The 20,772-nt window shown below is 36.7% G+C and overlaps 1 protein-coding gene across 3 annotated transcripts; it reads left to right on the forward strand.

Moving 5' to 3' along the window:
• Positions 1–12,135: 12,135 nt before the first annotated feature.
• Positions 12,136–18,167, forward strand: LOC136236022 (BTB/POZ domain-containing protein At1g30440). 3 transcript variants are annotated; one of them, XM_066026142.1, is made up of 6 exons: positions 12,136–13,056; positions 13,182–13,397; positions 13,782–13,936; positions 14,640–14,709; positions 15,566–16,783; positions 17,404–18,167. In XM_066026142.1, the coding sequence occupies exons 3-6, from the start codon at positions 13,851–13,853 to the stop codon at positions 17,953–17,955; spliced, it is 1,926 nt and encodes a 641-aa protein (XP_065882214.1). In that variant the 5' UTR covers positions 12,136–13,056; positions 13,182–13,397; positions 13,782–13,850; the 3' UTR covers positions 17,956–18,167. The 3 variants fall into 3 exon arrangements, with proteins under 3 accessions (XP_065882214.1, XP_065882220.1, XP_065882225.1); XM_066026148.1 differs by lacking the exons at positions 13,182–13,397; positions 13,782–13,936 and having other exon boundaries at positions 12,137–13,056; XM_066026153.1 differs by lacking the exons at positions 12,136–13,056; positions 13,182–13,397; positions 13,782–13,936 and having other exon boundaries at positions 15,583–16,783.
• The last annotated feature ends 2,605 nt before the right edge of the window (positions 18,168–20,772 follow it).

A 20,772-nucleotide genomic window follows, 5' to 3' on the forward strand; every position in this document is an offset into this window, starting at 1 on the left:
AGGTTGTGGATTAGTTTATTGAGTTTGATCTAGCTTGGGATTGTGTGGACATGATCTGGATGACGGAGACAAACATGATATGTTTTTTTAGGGCCCCAAATATTGTGTTGTAAGCCATCGGCACGCCCGAATATGTTGAGCTTCTCTAAGCTGAATTTTTATGTGTTCTATTTTAATTCTATTGTTTTGCATTGTATGTCTTTATCATGTCTAACTCAAATATTTATGCACCTACTCGAGCCACTACAAGGACTATTGATATGCCCGGAGGTGGGTTTGCCCCAGGAATAAATGCTACATCAAGGGATTCACCAACTCTTATTATGGTGTGTCCAAGAATCGGTCTTTCTACGTTGATGATGTAGGATCGGGCCTTTTATTGTGGGCAGGGTGTTAAGGCATAGTTTAGGCTTGAGGTGCCTTCATCTAGCCGTATAGTGGCTACTTTGGCTCCTGAACCTTTGGTCCTGAAATCTTCTCATCCAGAGTCAGATGGGCTCTAGTTGAGCCTGAAATTACAGGTAATGCTCTTGAGAAAGAGGTGAGGATTTGTGTGGCTGGGGAGGATATGGTTGATGGGCTGCCTGTTATGGAGCCAAGTGTGGGAGTTTTGGCTACGGATGGTGGGGTGGTCACCAAATAAGTTCCTATTGTTATGTTATCTAATTCGGACATGGCTCTGGAGGATGCTACTGAAAAAGGTTGTTTGAGACAGAGCCAAATCCTCTAACTTCTCCAATGGAAGATAAGATACTTATTTTCGGAGGGATCCATATGGATAGTGGACTGAAGCTCAGGTTCCTTCTGGGGAAGAGGAGATAGAGGTTTCTAAAGTGTTGGGGTTTAGTGTCCTATAGACAATTATTGTAGGATATAAACTATTTGTAAATGAATCGTTCGTTATCGTTTATTTTATAAGATATAGTATGTTTAACTATATAAAGGCATTAATCTTTTATCAGAACTAATTAAGTTAAATAAAAGAAATCTCAAGTTTATTTAAGCAATCATAAAGTGTTCATACAAACATGAAATGAAATTATACTTTATAATAAGTCAATAAACTTAAAACAACCTCAAGTCAAGTAATATGTTCATAGGATTAACATAGTGCTGTTGAGACTTGTGATAAGGACGTTTTATCCCTAACTTTTGGGATAATTTACGGTTTATTCTTGAGTTAAATAATGAAGTTTAGTGTTTAGTTTTATGAATATTTCAACAAATCAGCTAGAAGTAATAAATTATGCACTCTTAGTTAATTTTAGTCATTTTGAATCTCATTTTGTTATAACTAAAGTAAATAAATAAATCAAGTAATCTCGAGTTCAATGGTTGTATTTTCCAGGCTTAAGGAACGCACACAAGATGCAAAAGACGATGAAAACAAGCCAACAACAGTCCACGCGGAGCTTGATATGTTCCATATGGAGCTTGGACCTTTTATAAACAGTAATAAAACTTCAGAAGCTCATCCACACGAAGCTTGATATGTCCCACGTGGAGCTTGGACCAAGCCAAGTCTCCTTGTTCACATTGAGGGCAGATTTGACACGTTTTCGTATTTTCATCGTATCTCCCTCATACGAACTCGGATTGAGGTGATTCAAAATGCATTGGAAAGATAAGAGAAAGATATACAAATTACTAATAACAATCATCTCCAAATTCGAAGTGTAACAGGCTCAAATAATTAATATAATTTGATGAATATATTGAAGCCTAGGAAATCTTTCACGGGTGTGAAATCTGCAAGGGAGAAATAAGCAAATAATGATGCATCATATGCTTCATTATTTTGTGTGGGGTCTATCTTCTACATCAAATTCAAAGTCTTCTTACCACCTTTAGACACATTTAAAGTCTTCCTTCAAATTCAAATCTTCTTTCCACTTTCAAAGTCTTCTTGCTTAATGTAAGTACAATTATGACCCAAGCTTGATTTTTTGTATAAATAGGAGTGCTTGCCACTCAATTAGATATTCAATTTCCATGTAATAAAGTTCCTTACACCTTAAGAGCTTGTGTAATCCTCCCGTTACTCCGTCGAAGTTACGTTCCATCCGTATTTCCAAAGCTCGAGAGTTCCACCTCCAAGTCCTAAGTGATGGCCTTAAGTTCGGTTAGCTAGTTCCAAGGGCTGATTCTTCTTCCCTTTTCACTCGTTAATTAGTTTGTACTCTTTCTATGTGCTAGACTTGGTTATATTTTGTTTTATATTCTTCACAGTTATAATATATGGTTTACGGTTTTCAGTTTCACTATACTTATTGATGTTTATGCCTTGCTTTGATTCTCATAATTGATTATTGTGTAGGTTGATTACGAACTCCAAAATCCATTATGATTCATATAGGTGTTGCCTTATTGGGATTGACAACCTAGAAACCGTAGGAATTGACAAGCCACGGAACTTACGGGCCCTATTTTCTGAACCTAAAAATTAGAGTCGCTTTAAGAAGGAACCACGATCTAAGAACCTCACGAAGTTGGTCAGTTTACATATAGTCATCTTTGCAATAGTAAATTGTTACTAGTATATATTCTGAAATATTGTTTATCACGTGTTGTAACTTAACACCGTTCATATCATTCCATAAGGGCTTGAAATACATGAAAATTGTCTCACCCATAGTTTAAGAGTAGTTTATAGTGTCACCAACCCAAAGCTAAAGTATTCACCGATTATATAACGTATAGAACCGAGTAGTTAAATACTTATGGGTATAAATCCCGTGGATTCGATACCTGGACTTAACTAGATTTATTACTTGATACGACGGGGTACACTTATCCCTTAGTTACCGAGATCCACTAGTTGGGTCTCGCATCAACTTGCATGTGATATTGTCTTTTATTGTTAACGGAGAGTTGATCTCACAAGCTTTGGATATGGCGATATCTAGGCAATTACATGGATCTGATGAAGGAGTTTATTAGGATTATGGACCCGACTTGAGATAACAAGATGGATGGATTTATTTAAATGTCACCTGTTTCATCTCAAATGGTATTAGTAGGTATAAGTAATCCCCATACTCAAATAAACATTAATTAGTGATTCTGGATTATGGAGCATGGTACTTTGACTATGTTTAAACATGATCTATAATAGGGATGACTCTAGGGTGCGTGCGAGCATGTGTTGGGTATCACATAAAGTAATTGCAGGATATTTAATGTTAGACTGAGCATTCGTCACTCCCGATATATAGGAGATATATCCATGGCCTCTTGTGGAGAATTAACTGGAAATCCTTGCAAGGTGATAGGGTTAAAAGTAGAATTTGAGATTTCACTTAACTTATCTATTCAGATTTAATTATACATGGACAAGTAAAACAAACGTCTCATTATATGTAACTTGACATATTCCATAGTTATGGATTCGTCTAAGAATATAACTGATGAATAATCGAATTATACTAGACCTAATATGGAAAAGTAAACGTCAATATTCGCTCTAGGGAAATGTTTACGGTTCTGCTAGTAATAGTCTTCAAACTCATTATGTTATATATTTAGTTGAAATTAATCAGGTTGAATTAATTCCGATAAATATATACTGCTAGTAGCGGTAAGAACATATTAGGTCGCACATGTGATTTGGAATCAGAGGACGAAATAGTAATTGAGATGGTGGAGATTAATGGGGGCCGAAATTTGTATGTATAGGGATTGAATTGATTTAGTTAATAATTATAATCAGATTATAGTTCTAGTTAAATTAACTTATTATGTGATAATATTAATTAGAAGGTTTAATGTGATTATATCTCTAATTAATTAAATCCCTAACATAAATAAATATCTAATTACGATTAGGATTATTGTTTATTTATATTAAGATATAGATAAAGATAATGTTTGTATTTATTTATCTAATAGTAAACCTATTCGAAATAGGATTCTAATTAAGAGTTATAACCTAATGTGATTAGAGTTAGTATTTTGAAAGTCTATAAATACACCCCCGTGGCTAGCATATTTCGCCCAACACAAAAATTAGAAGGGAAGAAATTCTTCCGACCTCCACTCGTCTCATTACCCATTTCGTTTACTCTCTCTTTAATCTCATATCGATTCCTTTAGAGGCAATCAATTTAGATTGTTATTCATTGGTTGATTACTAACCATTTTCATTTCTATTGTTTTCATTGTTTGTGAAACACGGTTGAGAAGTTAGTGGGCACTTTGTTTGTAATGATAGATAGATCATCAATAAAGGTACACTTGTTTAATCCCTCTTTATATGAAATAACGATTAATGGATCTTGAAAAAAAAGAAATAGATAAAATTTTATATTTTTGTTGCGCTTAGGCTTGTCTATTTTCCTTCATAAGGATCCTACTCCTATAGAGATTGAGGCCCATGTTCGGTCTCGAGCTGCTGAGCTGAAGGTTCGCAGGTGCAGTAAAAGGTCATCGACCCTTGACTGAGTTGATTGATGTGAGAAGGTATTGCAAATGTGGAAGAAAATGATCGATTTGACCTTTGACTAGTCTTAGGAGTTGCATTTCATAACTCCCAAGCGTCTACACGACGTGTGTACTTGATTGTTGAGGCTAAAGCCTCAATAATCTGTCACACAATGTGTCACTCAGTGACAAACCGTGTGACTTGCCTCCTGCCCTTTATCTCTTCTTTTTTTAAATGCCCATACGACGTGTTGCTATCCCACATGTCGTGTGGTTTTATTTCCACACTAATTTTACCGTGTTGTCTTCCGTTATGCCAAGCATAACAAAGTCAGCGAGGAAGATGAATTTGTCCACCTTCACTAAGACATCCTCCACCATTCCTTTAGGTCGAGCAATAGATCGACCAACTAATTTGAGCGTCATGTTGGTAGGTTTTGGCTCTCTTAACCCATCCTGAAAACGGATAAAGGTATTAGATTTAGACTTACGCCTAAATCATACAAAACTCTACTAAATTCAACATTCCCAATTATACAAAGGATAGAAAAACTCCCTAGGTCTTTGAGCTTTGGTGGAAGCTTGTTCATGATAATGGCGAAGCATTCTTCTGTAAGCGTTACCTCTCATTAAATTCCAATTTCCTCTTCTTAGCAAGAATCTCCTTTAAAAATTTAGCATACGTTCGCATTTGTTCTAATGCCTCCACGAATAGGATATTAATATGGAGTTTCTTGAATATCTCTAAGAACTTTGAATATTGGTAATCTAATTTATCTTTTCTTAACCTTTGTGGAAAAGGTAGCTTTGGTGCGTAAGTTCAAGTAGGAGTTGTAATTAGAGTTGTACCTTGGGTTGCCTCCTATGTAACTTACACTTTTGGCATCACCGAAGAATGGACTACCGGCTTGATAATCGTTTCTGTGATGGTCACCACTATAATGATTGCACAACAGGACATGTGCAATTTTGTTGAGGCTTATTTGTTCCATTAAGGCATCCGATTTTTTATTCATCTCAACTATGAAGGTCTTTGGAGCCTTGTCCTCTATGGCAAAAGTCATATGTTTCAAAAGTTTGATGAGTCAATCCATTTGCCATTGGACACTTTTCCTAGCAAGCTCGTTAATTCGTATGCATCACTCGCTGACTTCCTGAACAAATATCCACTTGTCTCGGAATCTACGGTTGCACGATTAGTGGGAGTCAAACCATGGTAGAAAGTACTTACCAAGTCATGTTTGGGAATGTTGTGATGCAGATTGTTCTAGAGTAAACATCTGAACTGAGCCCAAACTATATAAAGGGCCTCACATTCAAGTTGTTGGAAAGATGTGATATCATTTCGTAATATAACCATCTTTGAAGGTGGAAAATAGTAAGAAAGGAACTCCTTTCCGAGGCCCTTCCATGTAGTGATGGATCCCCGCTTCCAAAGACCGCAACCATTACAGTGCTTGTCATGTCAAAGAAAAAGGAAATAATTTTAAACGGACGATGTATGTGGGAACACCATTTTACCGAGACGTGTCGACACACATAATAAATTAATCAAGATGTTCATTTGGGTTTTCGTGAAGTTCTCCTCCAACTTATCCACTTTGTTGAATCAGTTGGATCATGCTCGTCTTGATTTTGTATATGTTGGACGAAATGGTTGGGGTCATAATGATATTTTGATTTTGGGGCCAATGTGGAGCTAAGATTTCCATCAAGTTCGAGTATCGTTGCCTCCTCCATTTCGGTTTTGATTGTTCTCGAGTTTTTTGGTTTTGTTGTTGATGTTGGCCATCTTTTGTCTCCCGATCCTACACAAAGTAAGTTCAATTTCAAGTTCAATGGGAATTAGAGTATCACTCCATGATGAGGTGTGCATATATTAGGAAAAGAAAGAATTAATAAATAGAAAAAATATTAACACAAAAAGAATGATGTTAGCATAAAAAGAATGATATTAACAAATTCTTACAATGAAATGTTTTGGTTCGATATTGCAAGAAAATAAATCTCTGGCAATGGTGCCAAAAACTTGATGAGAAGTTAACTCGAGCTATATCTTGAGAGGCTCAACTAAGGGATAGGTGTATTGTTTATCAAGTAATAAATCTGGTTAAGTCCAGATATCAAATTCACGAGATTTATACCCACAAGTATCAAACTACTTAGTTTTACAATGTTATCTAGGCAATGATTACTTTGGTTTTGTTAACTATTAATAAGTATAATAGAAATGAAAATCGTAAATTATATATTAAAACTATGAAAAGAGTTTAAGCAGAATACAACCGAATTTAGCACATAGAAAGAGTACAAACTAGTTAACAAGGTAAAAAGGAAGAAGATTCATCCCTTAGAACTAGCTAACCAGACTCAAAGTCGCCGCTTCGGATTCGAAGGTGGAACTTTCGAGCTTGGGGAAAAAAGATGGAACCATAACATCGCCATAATGATGGAAGAATGTTGCAACAACCAAGCTCTTAAGGTGTAAAGTACTTTATTATACAAAATCTTAATGCCCTCATTTGTGTGCCAAACACTCCTATTTATACAAAAAGTTAAGTCCGGGGCAAAGTCATAATTCACAGGTTTATTTTGCTTGTTCACACTTGCTGAAGAATATGTTCCACACGATGTGTGGTAGTGTGACACGTTGTGTGGACTTGGTTCTCAATGAAGGAGATGCTTTCACATTCTATTTTGGAGTTGTCTTACTTGTGTGAATGTGTCCCAGACGACGTGTGGAATATGACACGCCGTGTTGGTCTATCTCTAGCCATTTGGAGTGTTTTTTATGTATGATTTCTTCATGTGAATGTATCCCACATGGCATATGGGCATGTGACGCACCATGTGGACTCTCTTTTACTAGGGGATATACTATTGATCTTAAGTCAATAGTCTTTTCCGTGTCTTATCTTGGCCACACTGTAATGTGGACTATGTACATTTATGTGAAGTAAATAGTTTAAGACATAAAATACATCTCAGATTAATTTCAGAAGTATGGAAAATAAATGGACAATCAAAGAGATAAGGTTAGAGATTTTATACCCCTCAGCGTGTTACCCTTGAGCTTGCCTTCAATATCTGGTGTATTTAACGCTGGAAGTCCTCTTGAGTGCTTTGGATGTCTGGTGAAATTTTACAGATCTTTGACATCTTGATACCTCAGGTTGGAATGGAATGTCTTTTTGAGATTTTTAGATATTTTCTCTCTCTAGAACTTTCTCTTTCTTTTTTTTATCGCTCCATGAGCTTCTTTCAATCTAAATCTCTCACTCGATTTAGAATTTTGAGCTCCTATTTATAGGAACTTAGTCCCAAAAATAAAGTAGGTGTAGAGGCTCTCAAATTGGGGGCCTAAGGCCCAGACGAAGTCATGGTCCCATAAAGGGGGCCATCGGGAGAGGCTCCTAACCTTAAGGTCCAATGGCCCTAAAAAAAAGGGGCTACGGCCCCTAAATTTGGAGGCCGAGACGTTCGAACTAAAAAGGTTGAGACATGCGGCTTTCTCGAAAGAGAGATCGGGTTGTTCCGATTAGGCTTAACAGTTCGGCGGAACAAACTCACTCAATGACTCCATATGCTAGACAGTTTTATAGACTTGCAACTCTCACAACATTAAAGAAATGGATGTTCTAAGTATTTCAAACTTTCTGAGGTTTCGACTTTCAGTGATACTTGTGTTTTTATCGATCGCGATCAATTGTTGCTTGATTCTTGTACAGTACATAAGGAATGCCAATTTGTACTCATAGTTACAAAATCACAGCGATAATTCCTAAAAGGATTGTAAATCCATATATATGTATAATTAATGTGACTTCTACCATTTATATAACTTTCTAATTTCAATTTTTTTTATTATTAAAATTTATAATAATACATCTTACTATTACATGTACTCATTTTAAATATATATTTTTGATGGAATACTCATTTTAAATATTAAATTATTGTGAACGAAATAAAATATTAAGTTATTAAATATGATAAAAATTAATTTTGGGTATATCTTAATTAATAATGAATGGAATGTACATATAATAAATAAACAAATATTATATGTTGAAAATAATAGATTTTTTTTAGAATATAAATTAAATAGACGGTTGGAATATCGCTTAACATTTTCTCTATTTTCAATTCATTTTTTCCTACTTTCAGGTACCAACCCTACCATTCTTCATCAGACGATTTGCTCCATCTTTCTGTTGGTTGAGTTTTCTTCTCTTTCGGATTACTAATATCTATTTGAGGAGGAAGAAAGAAGATTGTCTTCCTTCTTCCTCCTTCCACCGTTCAGTTTTTTTAGTTTTTCTTCTTTTATTTGTTCGTTAAGTTTATTTTAGTTGGATTTCATATATTTTATCGGATCTCTTAATTCGTTTGAACTGCATATGTTCTTTATTATCTTTTCATTTGTAACATTTTCTGATTTAGCAAGAGCAAAAATAGTAGATCTTATCCGTAGATCACTAGATCTACGTGGTTGTAAAAGAAATGACTCATATTTGAAGGTTCATAAAGGTTTAAAATGATAAAAATTGGATTACAGGTGCTTCTCTGCGAAGTTAGAGTTTCGAGAAATATATGTTTCATCTGTTATTGTTGTGTTAGTTGCAGTGGTGAATACATGTTTGGTCTGTTGGGGGGGCAATTATATACATGCGTGTGTAAATTATTATTTTTTGGTAAATCGAACTTGCTCAAATTTTTTCTGTATATATATATGTTATCATCCGAGTGGTCCAGAACCAATTTTTACGTACCAATGAAAAACTTCTCAAAATTAAGCTAGATTGGACTATTAAAGTAAGATTGAGTCGTTTTGAACAAACTTAAATAAATTTATCGTTTATTATATATTAATCTAGTTGAATTTTATAATTAAATACAAACTCAATGAGTTAATTAACTACTCCGAACCTTAATTTGTTGAAAATAGGAACCGAAACCATCCATGATACCGGTGGTTCCGGCGGCTGGGAGGACCTGGCCCCTCCGGACCCCAATTGTGTTGCATTCATTACTTTTCATGTTGTATTTACACTTTGACCCTGTTCGACAAATAACTGTTAGCTGATTACCTTTTTGGTTAGTTGATTTGACTAACTGATTCTTAAAACTTGTTTGGTAAAACTTAGCTGATTGTTAATAATTGTTTATGTAAAATGACAAATAAAAACATGGTAAAGTTTTTATTTGGGGTAAAAAAAATAGTAATTAGAAGTAAAAACTATAAGCTAATTGAAAAAACTCATAAAACCATCATTTTCAAAATTAGTTTTTTGGATTCAATAAAATCTTTTAAACCTGTTTTCAACAAACACTAATAATAAAGATGTGGCAGTTGGAGTTTCCGTTTCCTTTCTAATGATGGTAAAGAAGTTCTCTTAAAATCAGTGGCTCAGGCTCTCCCCACTTTTTGTATGAGTGCTTTTCTGGTTCCCAAATCTGTGTGTGATGAAATGCAGAAGCTAATGAATTCGTTCTGGTAGGGTATGAAAGAGAATGGCAAAAAGAGCATTCATTGGTTTAGTTGACAAAATCCGAGTTACAGGAAAGAAAAAGGTGGCCTGGGATTCCGAGAGCTTCAGGATTATAATTTAGCCTTGCTGGGAAAACAGGGTTGGAAGCTTATAAATAATCATCACATGGTGGTTAGTAAGATGTTCAAAGCTAAATACTTTCCGAGAAATACTTTCCTGACTTCCAAATTGGGCATTAAGCCCAGCTATGTTTGGAAGAGTGTGTGGAGTTCTAGAGAAGTGTTGGAGATGGGTTTGAGATGGAGAGTGGGAAACGGAACAGAAATGGCTATTTGGGGCGATCCTTGGCTTAATAGGGATAAAATGTTTAAAATCTTGACCCCAAAACCCGATGATGTGGATAATGGGCATGTTAAGAGTCTTTTTATTTCGGGGACTCGTGTTTGGGACAGAGGCAGTTTAGAGTCGCTGTTATCATCTGAGGAGGTTGATGTTGTGCTCTCTATTCCTATTCCGATCAATCCGCGGATTGACCAGCTTATTTTGCAGTTCACTAAAGATGGTTGCTACTTAGTTAAATCTAGATATAGGCTCCTTGAAGATAGTCAGGACTCTCGGGTGGCATGGACTGGTTGGGAGAGATTATGGGATTTAAACATTCCACCAAAAGTTAAAAACTTCTTATGGAAACTGGTTTCTAATATTCTTCCTATGAGTTGGCGTCTTAGAGCTAAACATGTGAATATTCTGTATGATTGTCCTATGTGTAACACTAACATTGAACATGATTGGCACCTTTTTATTTCGTGTCCTTCTGTAGCTGCTTGTTGGGCCTGTATGGGTGTCCCGGCTCCTGATGACTTTTTGGACAGCCTTGCGGAATGGTTCTTGAATATATGCGACTCAATGAGCAAATCAATTGCTGCGAATGTCGGAACAATCTTGTGGGCTATCTGGACACAGAGGAATAATCAAGTCTGGAATGCAAATTGTCTCACTCCTCAAGCAACTATCAACTCGGCTCGACGCATCTGCTATGATTGGAAGAACGTCGCTGCAAGTGCTGCTGTTACTACTATTGACGCTGTTGTTCCTGGTGTTACTGTTCATGTTGTAGCTGTTGTTTCTGCCACTTCTGGAGATGTTGATTATGAAGTTGTTGCGTTTAACACTGATGTTCTGGGCGCTGATGTTGGTGCCGCTGCAGATGCTATTGGCGTTGCGGGTCTTGGCGCAGGGAGTTCTCTTCCCGCATCGGGTGCTGCTGTCTATGGAGATGCGGCGTCTGGTGCAGCTACAACGGGTCCTGCTGCTGGCTCTAAAACGGCTACTTCTGCTGTCTCGGCCGGATGGGAGAAACCGCAACCAGGAAAGTTCAAATGTAATATGGACGGCTCCGTGTTCAGAAATGAGAAGAAGTGTGACCTAGGAGCGGTTCTTCGCGACGCAGAAGGCGTGTGCAGCAGATTTCTGAATTCATGGTACACCAGCGTCTTTGATCCTGGGATTATTGAGGCGGTGGCGCTACGACAGAGCATTGTGTGGGTTATGTCACTTAATCTAACCAATGTTGTCTTCGAATTGGATGCTAAAATGGTCGTGAACAAACTCATGTTTCCAACTGAAGATATCTCGGACCTGGGCAGGATTATTCAAGAATGCAGAAACCTCTTATTTTTATCCCAAAGCTTTGAAATTCGTTTTGCTCCCCGTCAATTGAATAAGGCAGCTCATGTCATTGCTAGGAATGCTTTAACAAATGTTAGTTATGTTTCTAGCACATTTATGTCAATTTGGTTGGAGGTTATTCTTTGTACGATTCAAATCTTAATTCTTAATAAAACCTCTTTTCCCTCGAAAAAAATAATAATAAAGATTTAACTAGTCCAATGTATCTCTAGTTTTATCTTAAAAACTTTTTTAAGAATTTTTTCATTATATAATGAATTTAAAAAATACGTATTTCTATAAAAATAAAAAATCAGATTGTTGGAGAAACGTTACGATATTGACCAATAATAATAATAAAAAAAAGCATATTTGCATGGAGAGAAATGAAAAATTTGCAGTTTAGTGAGTCCTCCAAAAACATTCAAAATGAATTAATTTTAAAAGAAAAGAAGAAAAAATGGCGTCAATGTAGGGCCTGGTCCCCACTGATGCATGAGACAGGAAATTAAATTGGAAATTTTTTATAAAATTAATTGAAATTCATAAGAAACTCCTCCTCCTCCTCCCCCTTTTCTCGTTTACACATGGCCTAGCTGGACAAAGCAAAGCAAAGCAGGCAGACAGATACCTGTAACCTCAAACCTCATATTTTAATAACTCCACCAAACAAACCCTTTTTCTCTCTTCTAATTTGGGGTCAACTTGTGTATTAAAGATTCTTCAATCCAACTTGGAGAACTGCAATGAGTATGTTTTAAGCCATTTGGACCCACATGAGCCGTTTGATTTCTGTGCTCGGCTACCATTAATTATACCCATCTTCAGAATTTCAACTCTCTTGGTTTTCTTCGGTCACATTATTGTTTAATTTTTAGGATTAGGATCAAACCAGTGCCTCATTTGTTCTCTTCTTTAGTGGGTGTCTCTTCTGGGTTTCTCTTTTGGATTTTTCTTTGTATTGTACCCTTTGCTTCCGCACAAGTAAGTAATTTAAAGGGTTGACCTAAAACTTCTCTCTCTTTTCTTTACTCACATCAACTTTGGATTTTCATTCATTTTCGAGGCTTGGAGAGGAGATTCTTTTTTTATCAACTGGGTATGTCTTAGTGGAGTGGTTTTTCAGATGGTGTTGGATAAGACTCTGATTTTCTGATTTTCTGATTCTCTTTATGCATTTTGGCAAGGAGCTACATTTTATATCTTTTTCAAGTTAAAGGAGGCTTGGCTTGAGGAATTGAAGACTGATTTCTTGAGAAATTTAAAGCTTGCTTTTTTAATCAACGCACCAAAATCACTACTTCTTATAGGAGGGAGGAGGGACCTTGATTTGGGGCTCTTCAATTGGTTTTCTTCAAGCTCTGCATTTATCTTACTTGTTCTACTCTAGGAGCTAGTTTCTCTTGCCTTGTGAAAAAATGGCTTGCATGAAACTGGGATCTAAAACTGATGCATTTCAAAGACAAGGACAAGCCTGGTATGCAACAGTTATTTCTTTCTATTTTACTACTTCGTCTTCCCACAATCTCCATTCCTGTCAAGTGTTTTTGTCGTTTTTCTTTTATTTTATTTATTTTCTTTTCATTTTGTTTTCTTGTGTAGGTTGATATTGGGTTTTCCTGTTTACTCATCCTATCTTGTCGCCTCAAATTGTTGTTCAATGTTCTTACACTTCCATATAAATAATGATATGTTTTCACTATAAACGACGCCTGCTAGCCTGCTGCCATGACATAAAAGCAATTTTCTCAGCTACAGTTCCCTTGAATCGATGTCTCCCACTTTTTTTTTCTTCTTTTCCCTTCTAACAAAGTAGATGTGAGTGATGTCATAGCTTTTTCCTCCCAAAGATTAACAGTTGAGAATCAGTGTGCTAAGCTTATTAGATATCCATCCACCTTATTTCTTTGCTACTTAAAATAGCAACAAATGGGGTTATAATAAAATGAGCATTGTAAGGGAAATTGGCGTTATGTTGGGATTTAGTTTGTTAAGTTGCTTGGAGATTTTCCTAATAATGCAACATTGTTGAAAACCATTTTAATTAGACTCCCTAGTGGGAAAAGGTGAATGGCCTTTTAACTTGGCAACTTTTTGTAGAAGCTGAGGCTGAGGGATTCTTTCATTTAGAAAGACATGGGTGGACCTGCTAATGAATACAAGTTTATTTAATAGTTGTCATTTTGGAATTCTCTCTTGCAGTTTGTTCAAATTCAGCAATCCATCAGTCATTAAACATGCTTTTCGTTGATTAATTGGCCATTATAATACATGTCGTTGGAAAATCCTGCTTCTGGGTGTCACTCCTTCAATATGCAGATGGACGTGGGGATAGAGCATTTTGATTTAGGCATAACGTAGGCAACACTTCATTTGATGCTAACTGAACATTTTTCGGTCATAGCTTTTATTTCTCCTCTATATGAGCTATTAGTTGAACTATCTTTCTATCATTGCTCTATACAATGTAATGCATTGAGTACATAATTATTGGGTGGACCAAATTAAAAACTCTTTGGCAAGGCAAACTGATGGTTGATTCAACTTGGATACACGGACTCTATTTTCTTTGTCGAACCCCCAGTGATTCTATTTTTGTGCTTATACATTGGATATTTTGTGAGCAGCTATTCTGTCTTTTACTTGCAAGTGCTGATACACGAAAGCTTGTCACTTAGAAGTGCTTCATGTAAATTGGAAGATGAGTTCGTTACAGCCTTTCTGACCACTTCAGTTGTGTGGTCTTGCGGCTCTATACATTGTTGAACTTTAGGTTGTGTGATGCATTACACTCATATTAATAAGAATTGCACTAGTCCAAATGTGACCTTTTGAACAGCAAAATTGTAAGTCAATAACGTTGGAGTAAATGCCAGCAGAAAGCATACAATGCACAAGTCAAAGTTTCACAAGTGATAATGGCTTTTTCTGTTTTTTTTTTTTTATCAAAATCAGCTTTAGAAGCAAGGATGTGGTCTCATTACTCAAACTGCTCTGCTGTGTGTGTTGATTCTGTATTTTGTGCTTAATATTCTTTTACTCAAACAATTCATTAACTAGGTTCTGCACAACTGGCCTTCCTAGCGATGTTACTGTAGAAGTTGAGGAGATGTCCTTCCATCTGCACAAGGTAATCTTTCTCTTTATCATCTTTAAATTGAATATTTCTGTTTTGATATTCTCGACAAATTCTGTTGATCATACGCAAGTTGTGGATGTATGTGTTTGTTAATCGTGCATAAGCTTTCTAGATTTTTCTCCTTTTCTTTACAATTTGAGTGACAGGTAATTTGGGAATTTCCAAACTGAATAGACTCATCAATTTGGGATGGAGGGAATATTAAACATGTTAACTTTCTGTTTACCTTACTTTTTTGCAGAAAGGTGTTCCTAGCGTTTTTTATCCTTGTGCTTTCATTGGACTCAATCATATCTATGTTAATGTTTTCTATTAAACTTTTAGTATCAATGCTTATATACCTCAATTATTAGGGGCTTCATTTCTTGGTTAGGTTTGTATTAAAATCTTACTGAAAAGGTAACTAAAGCTGAGGTCTAAAATAAATATCTGGAAGCCATTGGATTGGATTAGAATTATATACCCTGCATTGTGCTCCTAAAGATGATTGCAAGCTAGTTGATGGCTTGCATGAGATCGGAGTAACTGGAAGAATAAGAATTAACCTGATAGTTTTTATGCCTATAACTTGATGTCTGCTAATCCTTTATGATGACTACTAGTTGCTACTTTGTCTACCCTCTACTTCTTTTGTTTTCTTTTTCCTAATTTCTCTTTTTAGTTTGCTATCTGACTCCAAATGCATAAAAAAGAGCACCATAAGCATATACTTTTGCAGCATTTTTATTTTATGGCTAGACTTATTTCTAAATGTAAATGGTGGGAAAGGAGTTTGAGTTTGGGTGTTAGCAAACTCTTTAACCTTTTTTTTTGGTTTCTTATGTATCCATATTATAATTTAATGCAGTTCCCTTTGCTATCTAGAAGTGGGATTATGGAAAGGTTGATTGCTGCATCAGAAGAAGGAGATGAAAAATGTGTGATCAATCTACCTGAAATTCCCGGTGGGGCCAAAACTTTTGAACTTGTGGCAAAGTTCTGCTATGGTGTGAAACTTGAGCTTACTTCCTCAAATGTTGTTTACCTGCGATGTGCTGCTGAGCATCTTGAAATGACCGAGGAATATGGGGAATCCAATCTAATTACACAGACTGAGACCTTTCTTAATCAAGTTGCTCTTCGTAATTGGAAAGACTCGTTAAAGGCACTGCAAACTTGCGATGGCGTACTTCCTTATGCTGAAGAACTTCAGATCACCAAGCGTTGTATCGAATCACTAGCCACAAAAGCATGTACCGACCCTAATCTTTTTGGATGGCCTATAATGGAGCATGGACCAATGCAGAGCCCTGGAGGTAGTGTTTTGTGGAACGGGATAAGCACAGGGGCTAGACCCAAAAATGCAAGCTCAGACTGGTGGTACGAGGATGTATCAAACTTAAGCTTACCTCTCTATAAGAGGTTGATTTCTGTCATGGAATGTCGTGGCATCAGAGAGGAGATTATTGCTGGATCCCTTGCTTTCTATGCGAAAAAGTACTTGCCTGGGTTGAATAGGCGTCAAAGTGCGAGTGAATCTAGCTCTCGATTAATCCCTATGGCTTTGGCTCCATTGTCAGAAGAAGACCAGAAGGTTCTCTTGGAAGATATTGACAGATTACTTCCGATGCAGAAGGGTCTTGTGGGAACCAAATTTCTGTTTGGTCTACTTAGGACAGCATTGATTCTAAAGGCAAGCCCCTCTTGTTTGTCGAACTTGGAGAAAAGGATTGGCTTGCAGCTTGATCAAGCAACACTAGAAGATCTTTTGATGCCCAGTTTCTCTTATTCCATGGAGACACTTTACAACGTCGACTGTGTGCAGCGGATTCTTGAACACTTCCTTGCCATGGATCAAATCACTGGTGGAGCCTCTCCATGTTCAGTTGATGACGGGCAGTTGATTGGATCACCTTCACTTACACCAATCACAATGGTTGCCAAGCTGATTGATGGATACCTTGCAGAGGTTGCCCCTGATGTGAATTTAAAGCTCCCCAAGTTTCAGGCTCTTGCTGCTTCTGTTCCTGATTATGCCAGGCCCCTCGATGATGGACTTTATCGTGCAATAGACATTTACCTCAAGGTAATAATCACCTTATTGGCACATGAATATCCTGGGAATGGTATCAGTCTATTGGTTTCATTTTGGCATAAAAATTGAAAATTAAATTTCAGCTTAGGAGAGGTAGTTTCACCATGGCTACAGAATTTTAATTCGTATCACTGAAATTCGGATACTGAGATTATATTTCACTAAAACCATTTCTGGTAGAGTTCACTAAAATCCTCACCGGAATGATGATGTGGACTCTGTATAAACCCATCAACTGGACACGTCATGATCAAAATAAAACATGATTCTGTAGATGAGTGGATGCCAGGTTTACATGCAAAGTCCATATCATCATACACTGAATTATGTTGGACAGCATTTTAATGCAATTCAATAAAAGACACAGATTTTAGTGAGACAAATTAAAATTTTGTAGAAGTGGTGTATCTACCAGCGCCTAAGTTTTGGGACCTTCTGTGCTTCAAGTTGTTTGCTGTGGTAAGAGTTATAGAGATATTTGCTGCAATTTTAGTAAAGAGATGGTATCAACTGTAATGGTTGGATTGGGAAGCAACAATGTTTGATAATAAGAACATTCTTTTCCTTGGATTAAAGCTTATCAAATTTTGGTATGATTGTTAAACTTGCAGTCACACCCATGGTTGTCGGAATCTGATAGAGAACAGCTGTGTAGGCTGATGGACTGTCAGAAACTGTCTCTAGAGGCATGCACTCATGCGGCGCAGAATGAGAGGCTACCACTGAGAATAATTGTCCAAGTTCTCTTCTTTGAGCAACTTCAACTTAGGACTTCCATTGCTGGTTGCTTTCTGGTTTCTGAAAACCTTGATGGATCAAGACAATTAAGAAATGGGTTTGCGGGGTCTACTGAGGGAGGGTGGGCTACAGCTGTGAGAGAGAATCAGGTGTTGAAGGTTGGAATGGACAATATGAGGATGCGGGTTTCAGAGCTGGAGCAGGAATGTTCGAACATGAGGCAGGAGATAGAGAAATTGGGTCGAAGCAAGGGTTCTTCAAGCAGTTGGGGAAACGTGTCAAAGAAATTCGGGTTTACGATGAAGTCTCAGATGTGCAGTGCTCAAGAGGGGTCTGTTAGCAACCAGAATGATGGCAGTTTGAAATCTGAGAAGGTGAAAGACAGGCGTGGAAAGCACAAGAAAAACTTGGTAAGACAAGAATAGAATTTAATTTTGTTTTCCCTCTTCCAAATTGAGAAACTAAAGTTCCTTGATTTGTGTAGCGTTTCTGTTTAGAACTCAAGTGTTTGCGTTGTAATGGATTGGAGTGGAGAGGGAAGATAAATCTGTAATTTGTAGTAGTAATCAAATCAACCATTTATTTATATCCAATATTCCGTTTATTTGTAGAATGGATAGCTTCATCTTCAGTGTAACAGTTCCATTTCTTGAGACCATAGGCTATGTTTGAGTTTTCTTAAAATCAGACACTCCCAATCCTATATAATTAATTATATGGAATGGTAGGCTTGAACTAGCTAGGAATCTTTTGTGTTTCTTTTTTTCTTTCTTTTTGAAAGGAAATCTTATGTATTTCTTATGGCTTCCTTTTAGAATATATTATACTATATCAGTTACAAAATTCAAATTGAGTCTGTTACAAATGGAAATCTTGAGGAGCTTGAGCTTTAAGCCTTGTCTGAATTAATTGAAAGGGAGGTGAACATCTGCTATAATTGGCGCTCAGTGAGGAGTTATGGGAAAAGAACCACTGCCTTTAAAGCAGCGAAAGTTCTTGCTAAGTTCTTACTTCAAGTTGAACAGCTAGTCAAACATATGGGGAAAATGAATGTTTTAGCTATTCAAAATTCACCATTTATCCCAATATTACCAATACCCTAAACATGCAATTTCTGTGGAGATCCCCACTTCATATAAACTATATAGGAAACAAACCAGAGTCATCCAACCCGGAACAGTGTGATATGTGTTGAACAACCAGAGACAACCACCCAATGCCTCTTCAAATACATACAATTCAGGATGAAAAAATCATCCCAATTTTTCTTAGAGCACACAAACAACACGAGAAGAGCAACCACAATACCAACAACAACAGAGAGGACAATATCAACAAGCCCCTCAACCCACCCACAAACAGACAGTTCAACTTAGGAAAGAAGGTACATTAGACTTGGAAGACATGATGATGCAATTTATGAAACAGACCCGGGCCTCCATCAAGAACCTGGAAAATCAAATGCAGCAGTTTGCTACAATCATTACCCCCAAGAACAAGGGTGTTCTCCGAAGCAATACAGAGACAAATCCTAAAGAGGAGGCAAATGCTATCACATTGAGGTATGATAAGGAACTTCCTAACTTTGTTAATACTAATGAGAAATGTGAGGTTGCGGGAACAAGTAAAGCAACCAAAGGCATGAAGGAACAAACTATTCAAAGAGGTGAACAACCTAGCTCAAAGAAAAAACAACATGTTCAAAAGAAGTTGAAAAGAAAGAGGAAGAACATTATGTTCCTTCTTATCAATCAAGAATTCCATACCCTGATCGCCTCAAACCGCAACTAACTGAGAAGAAATGTGCCAAATTTCAAGAATTATTCACTAATCTTTCTATTAACATGCCTTTTGATAAGGCTTTATCTGAAATGCATATGTATGTGAAATTACTACAGGACGTGTTTTCCAATAAGAAAAAGTTGGAAAGTGTAACACTTGTGCAACTCAACCGAGATTGTTCATATATTCTGCGAACTAGGTAACAATTACCAAAGAAATTGAAGGACCCACAAAGTTTTTCTATCCCTTGCTCCATTATAACACTAACTATTCAAAATGTTTTATGTTACTTGGGTGCAAGTATAAACCTTATGCCTTACTTTATTTACATACAAGTAGGGTTAGGAGAACCTCAGCTAACTAGAGTAACTGTTCAATTAGCTGAAAGGTCTATCCATTACCATAGGGGTATTGTAAAAAGTGTATTGGTAAAGGTAGGAAAGTTTATTTTATTTGTGGATTTTATAATCATGGATATTGCTGAGGACTTTGAGGTTCCCATGATTTTAGTAAGACCTTTCTTGGCTACTGGGACACCCCTGATTGATATCCATAATGGACAATTGATCTTGAAATTAAACAATGAATAAGTAGTTTTTAAAATGCATGAAGCTATGAAACATTCAATTGCTAATGATGATTTTTGTTATTCTATAGAAGCTACTAATTTATAAGAATCAGAAAAGGAAATTCTGGATGAAATTTTGGGTGATGAAGCAACAATTGTTGATCAAACAAGGTGTTTAATGAAATTTATGAACAACCAATCTGTTTTTGAAACCATCGATACCCCTATTAATGAACCACCCAAAGAACCCTCTGAATAATCACTTTGTCCTGATCTAAAGCCATTTCCATCTCATTTAGAATATGTTTTCCTAGACCCACCAAATAGCTGACCAATCATAACTTCAGCCACCCTTGAACCATAAGAAAAGGAACATCTATTGTCTATCTTAAGGGAGAATAAATATGTCATAACATAGAGATTAGATGATATTAAAGGAATAAGCCCTTCCTTGTATGTTCACAGAATTCTAATGGAGGAGGATCACAAAGAGGTTGTTCAACCTCAAAGATGGCTAAATCCTCACATGAAAGAAGTAGTGATGCATAAGTAATCAAGTGGTTGGATGACGGTATCGTCTACCCAATTTCAGACAGTAATTAGACCAACCATGTTTAAGTCATCCCAAGGAAATGACGTACTGCAATAGTTCTTAATGAGAAGAACTAGCTAATCCCAACCATGGCAGTTACTGGGTAGAGGATGTGCATCGATTATCGAAAGCTGAACGATGCAACAAGGAAAGACCATTGCCATTTGCCTTCATAGATCAAATGCTGGAGAGATTGGTTGGTTACAAGTTTTACTGCTTATTGGATGGCTCTTTAGGATACAATCAAATCCAAATCCACCCTAAAGTCCAGAAGAAGACAACACGTGCGTGCCCTTTTGG

The sequence above is a fragment of the Euphorbia lathyris genome, chromosome 1 (assembly GCF_963576675.1).
Source record: "Euphorbia lathyris chromosome 1, ddEupLath1.1, whole genome shotgun sequence".
NCBI classification, from domain to species: domain Eukaryota; kingdom Viridiplantae; phylum Streptophyta; class Magnoliopsida; order Malpighiales; family Euphorbiaceae; genus Euphorbia; species Euphorbia lathyris.

What these genes read in the sequence shown, in the direction of transcription:
- LOC136236022 (XM_066026142.1), top strand. Translation starts at nt 13,851, where the DNA reads ATGTCGTTGGAAAATCCTGCTTCTGGGTGTCACTCCTTCAATATGCAG. An exon ending in TGTCCTTCCATCTGCACAAG is followed by an intron (nt 14,710 to 15,565) that starts GTAATCTTTCTC and finishes AATTTAATGCAG; the next exon opens with TTCCCTTTGCTATCTAGAAG. An exon ending in CAATAGACATTTACCTCAAG is followed by an intron (nt 16,784 to 17,403) that starts GTAATAATCACC and finishes TTAAACTTGCAG; the next exon opens with TCACACCCATGGTTGTCGGA.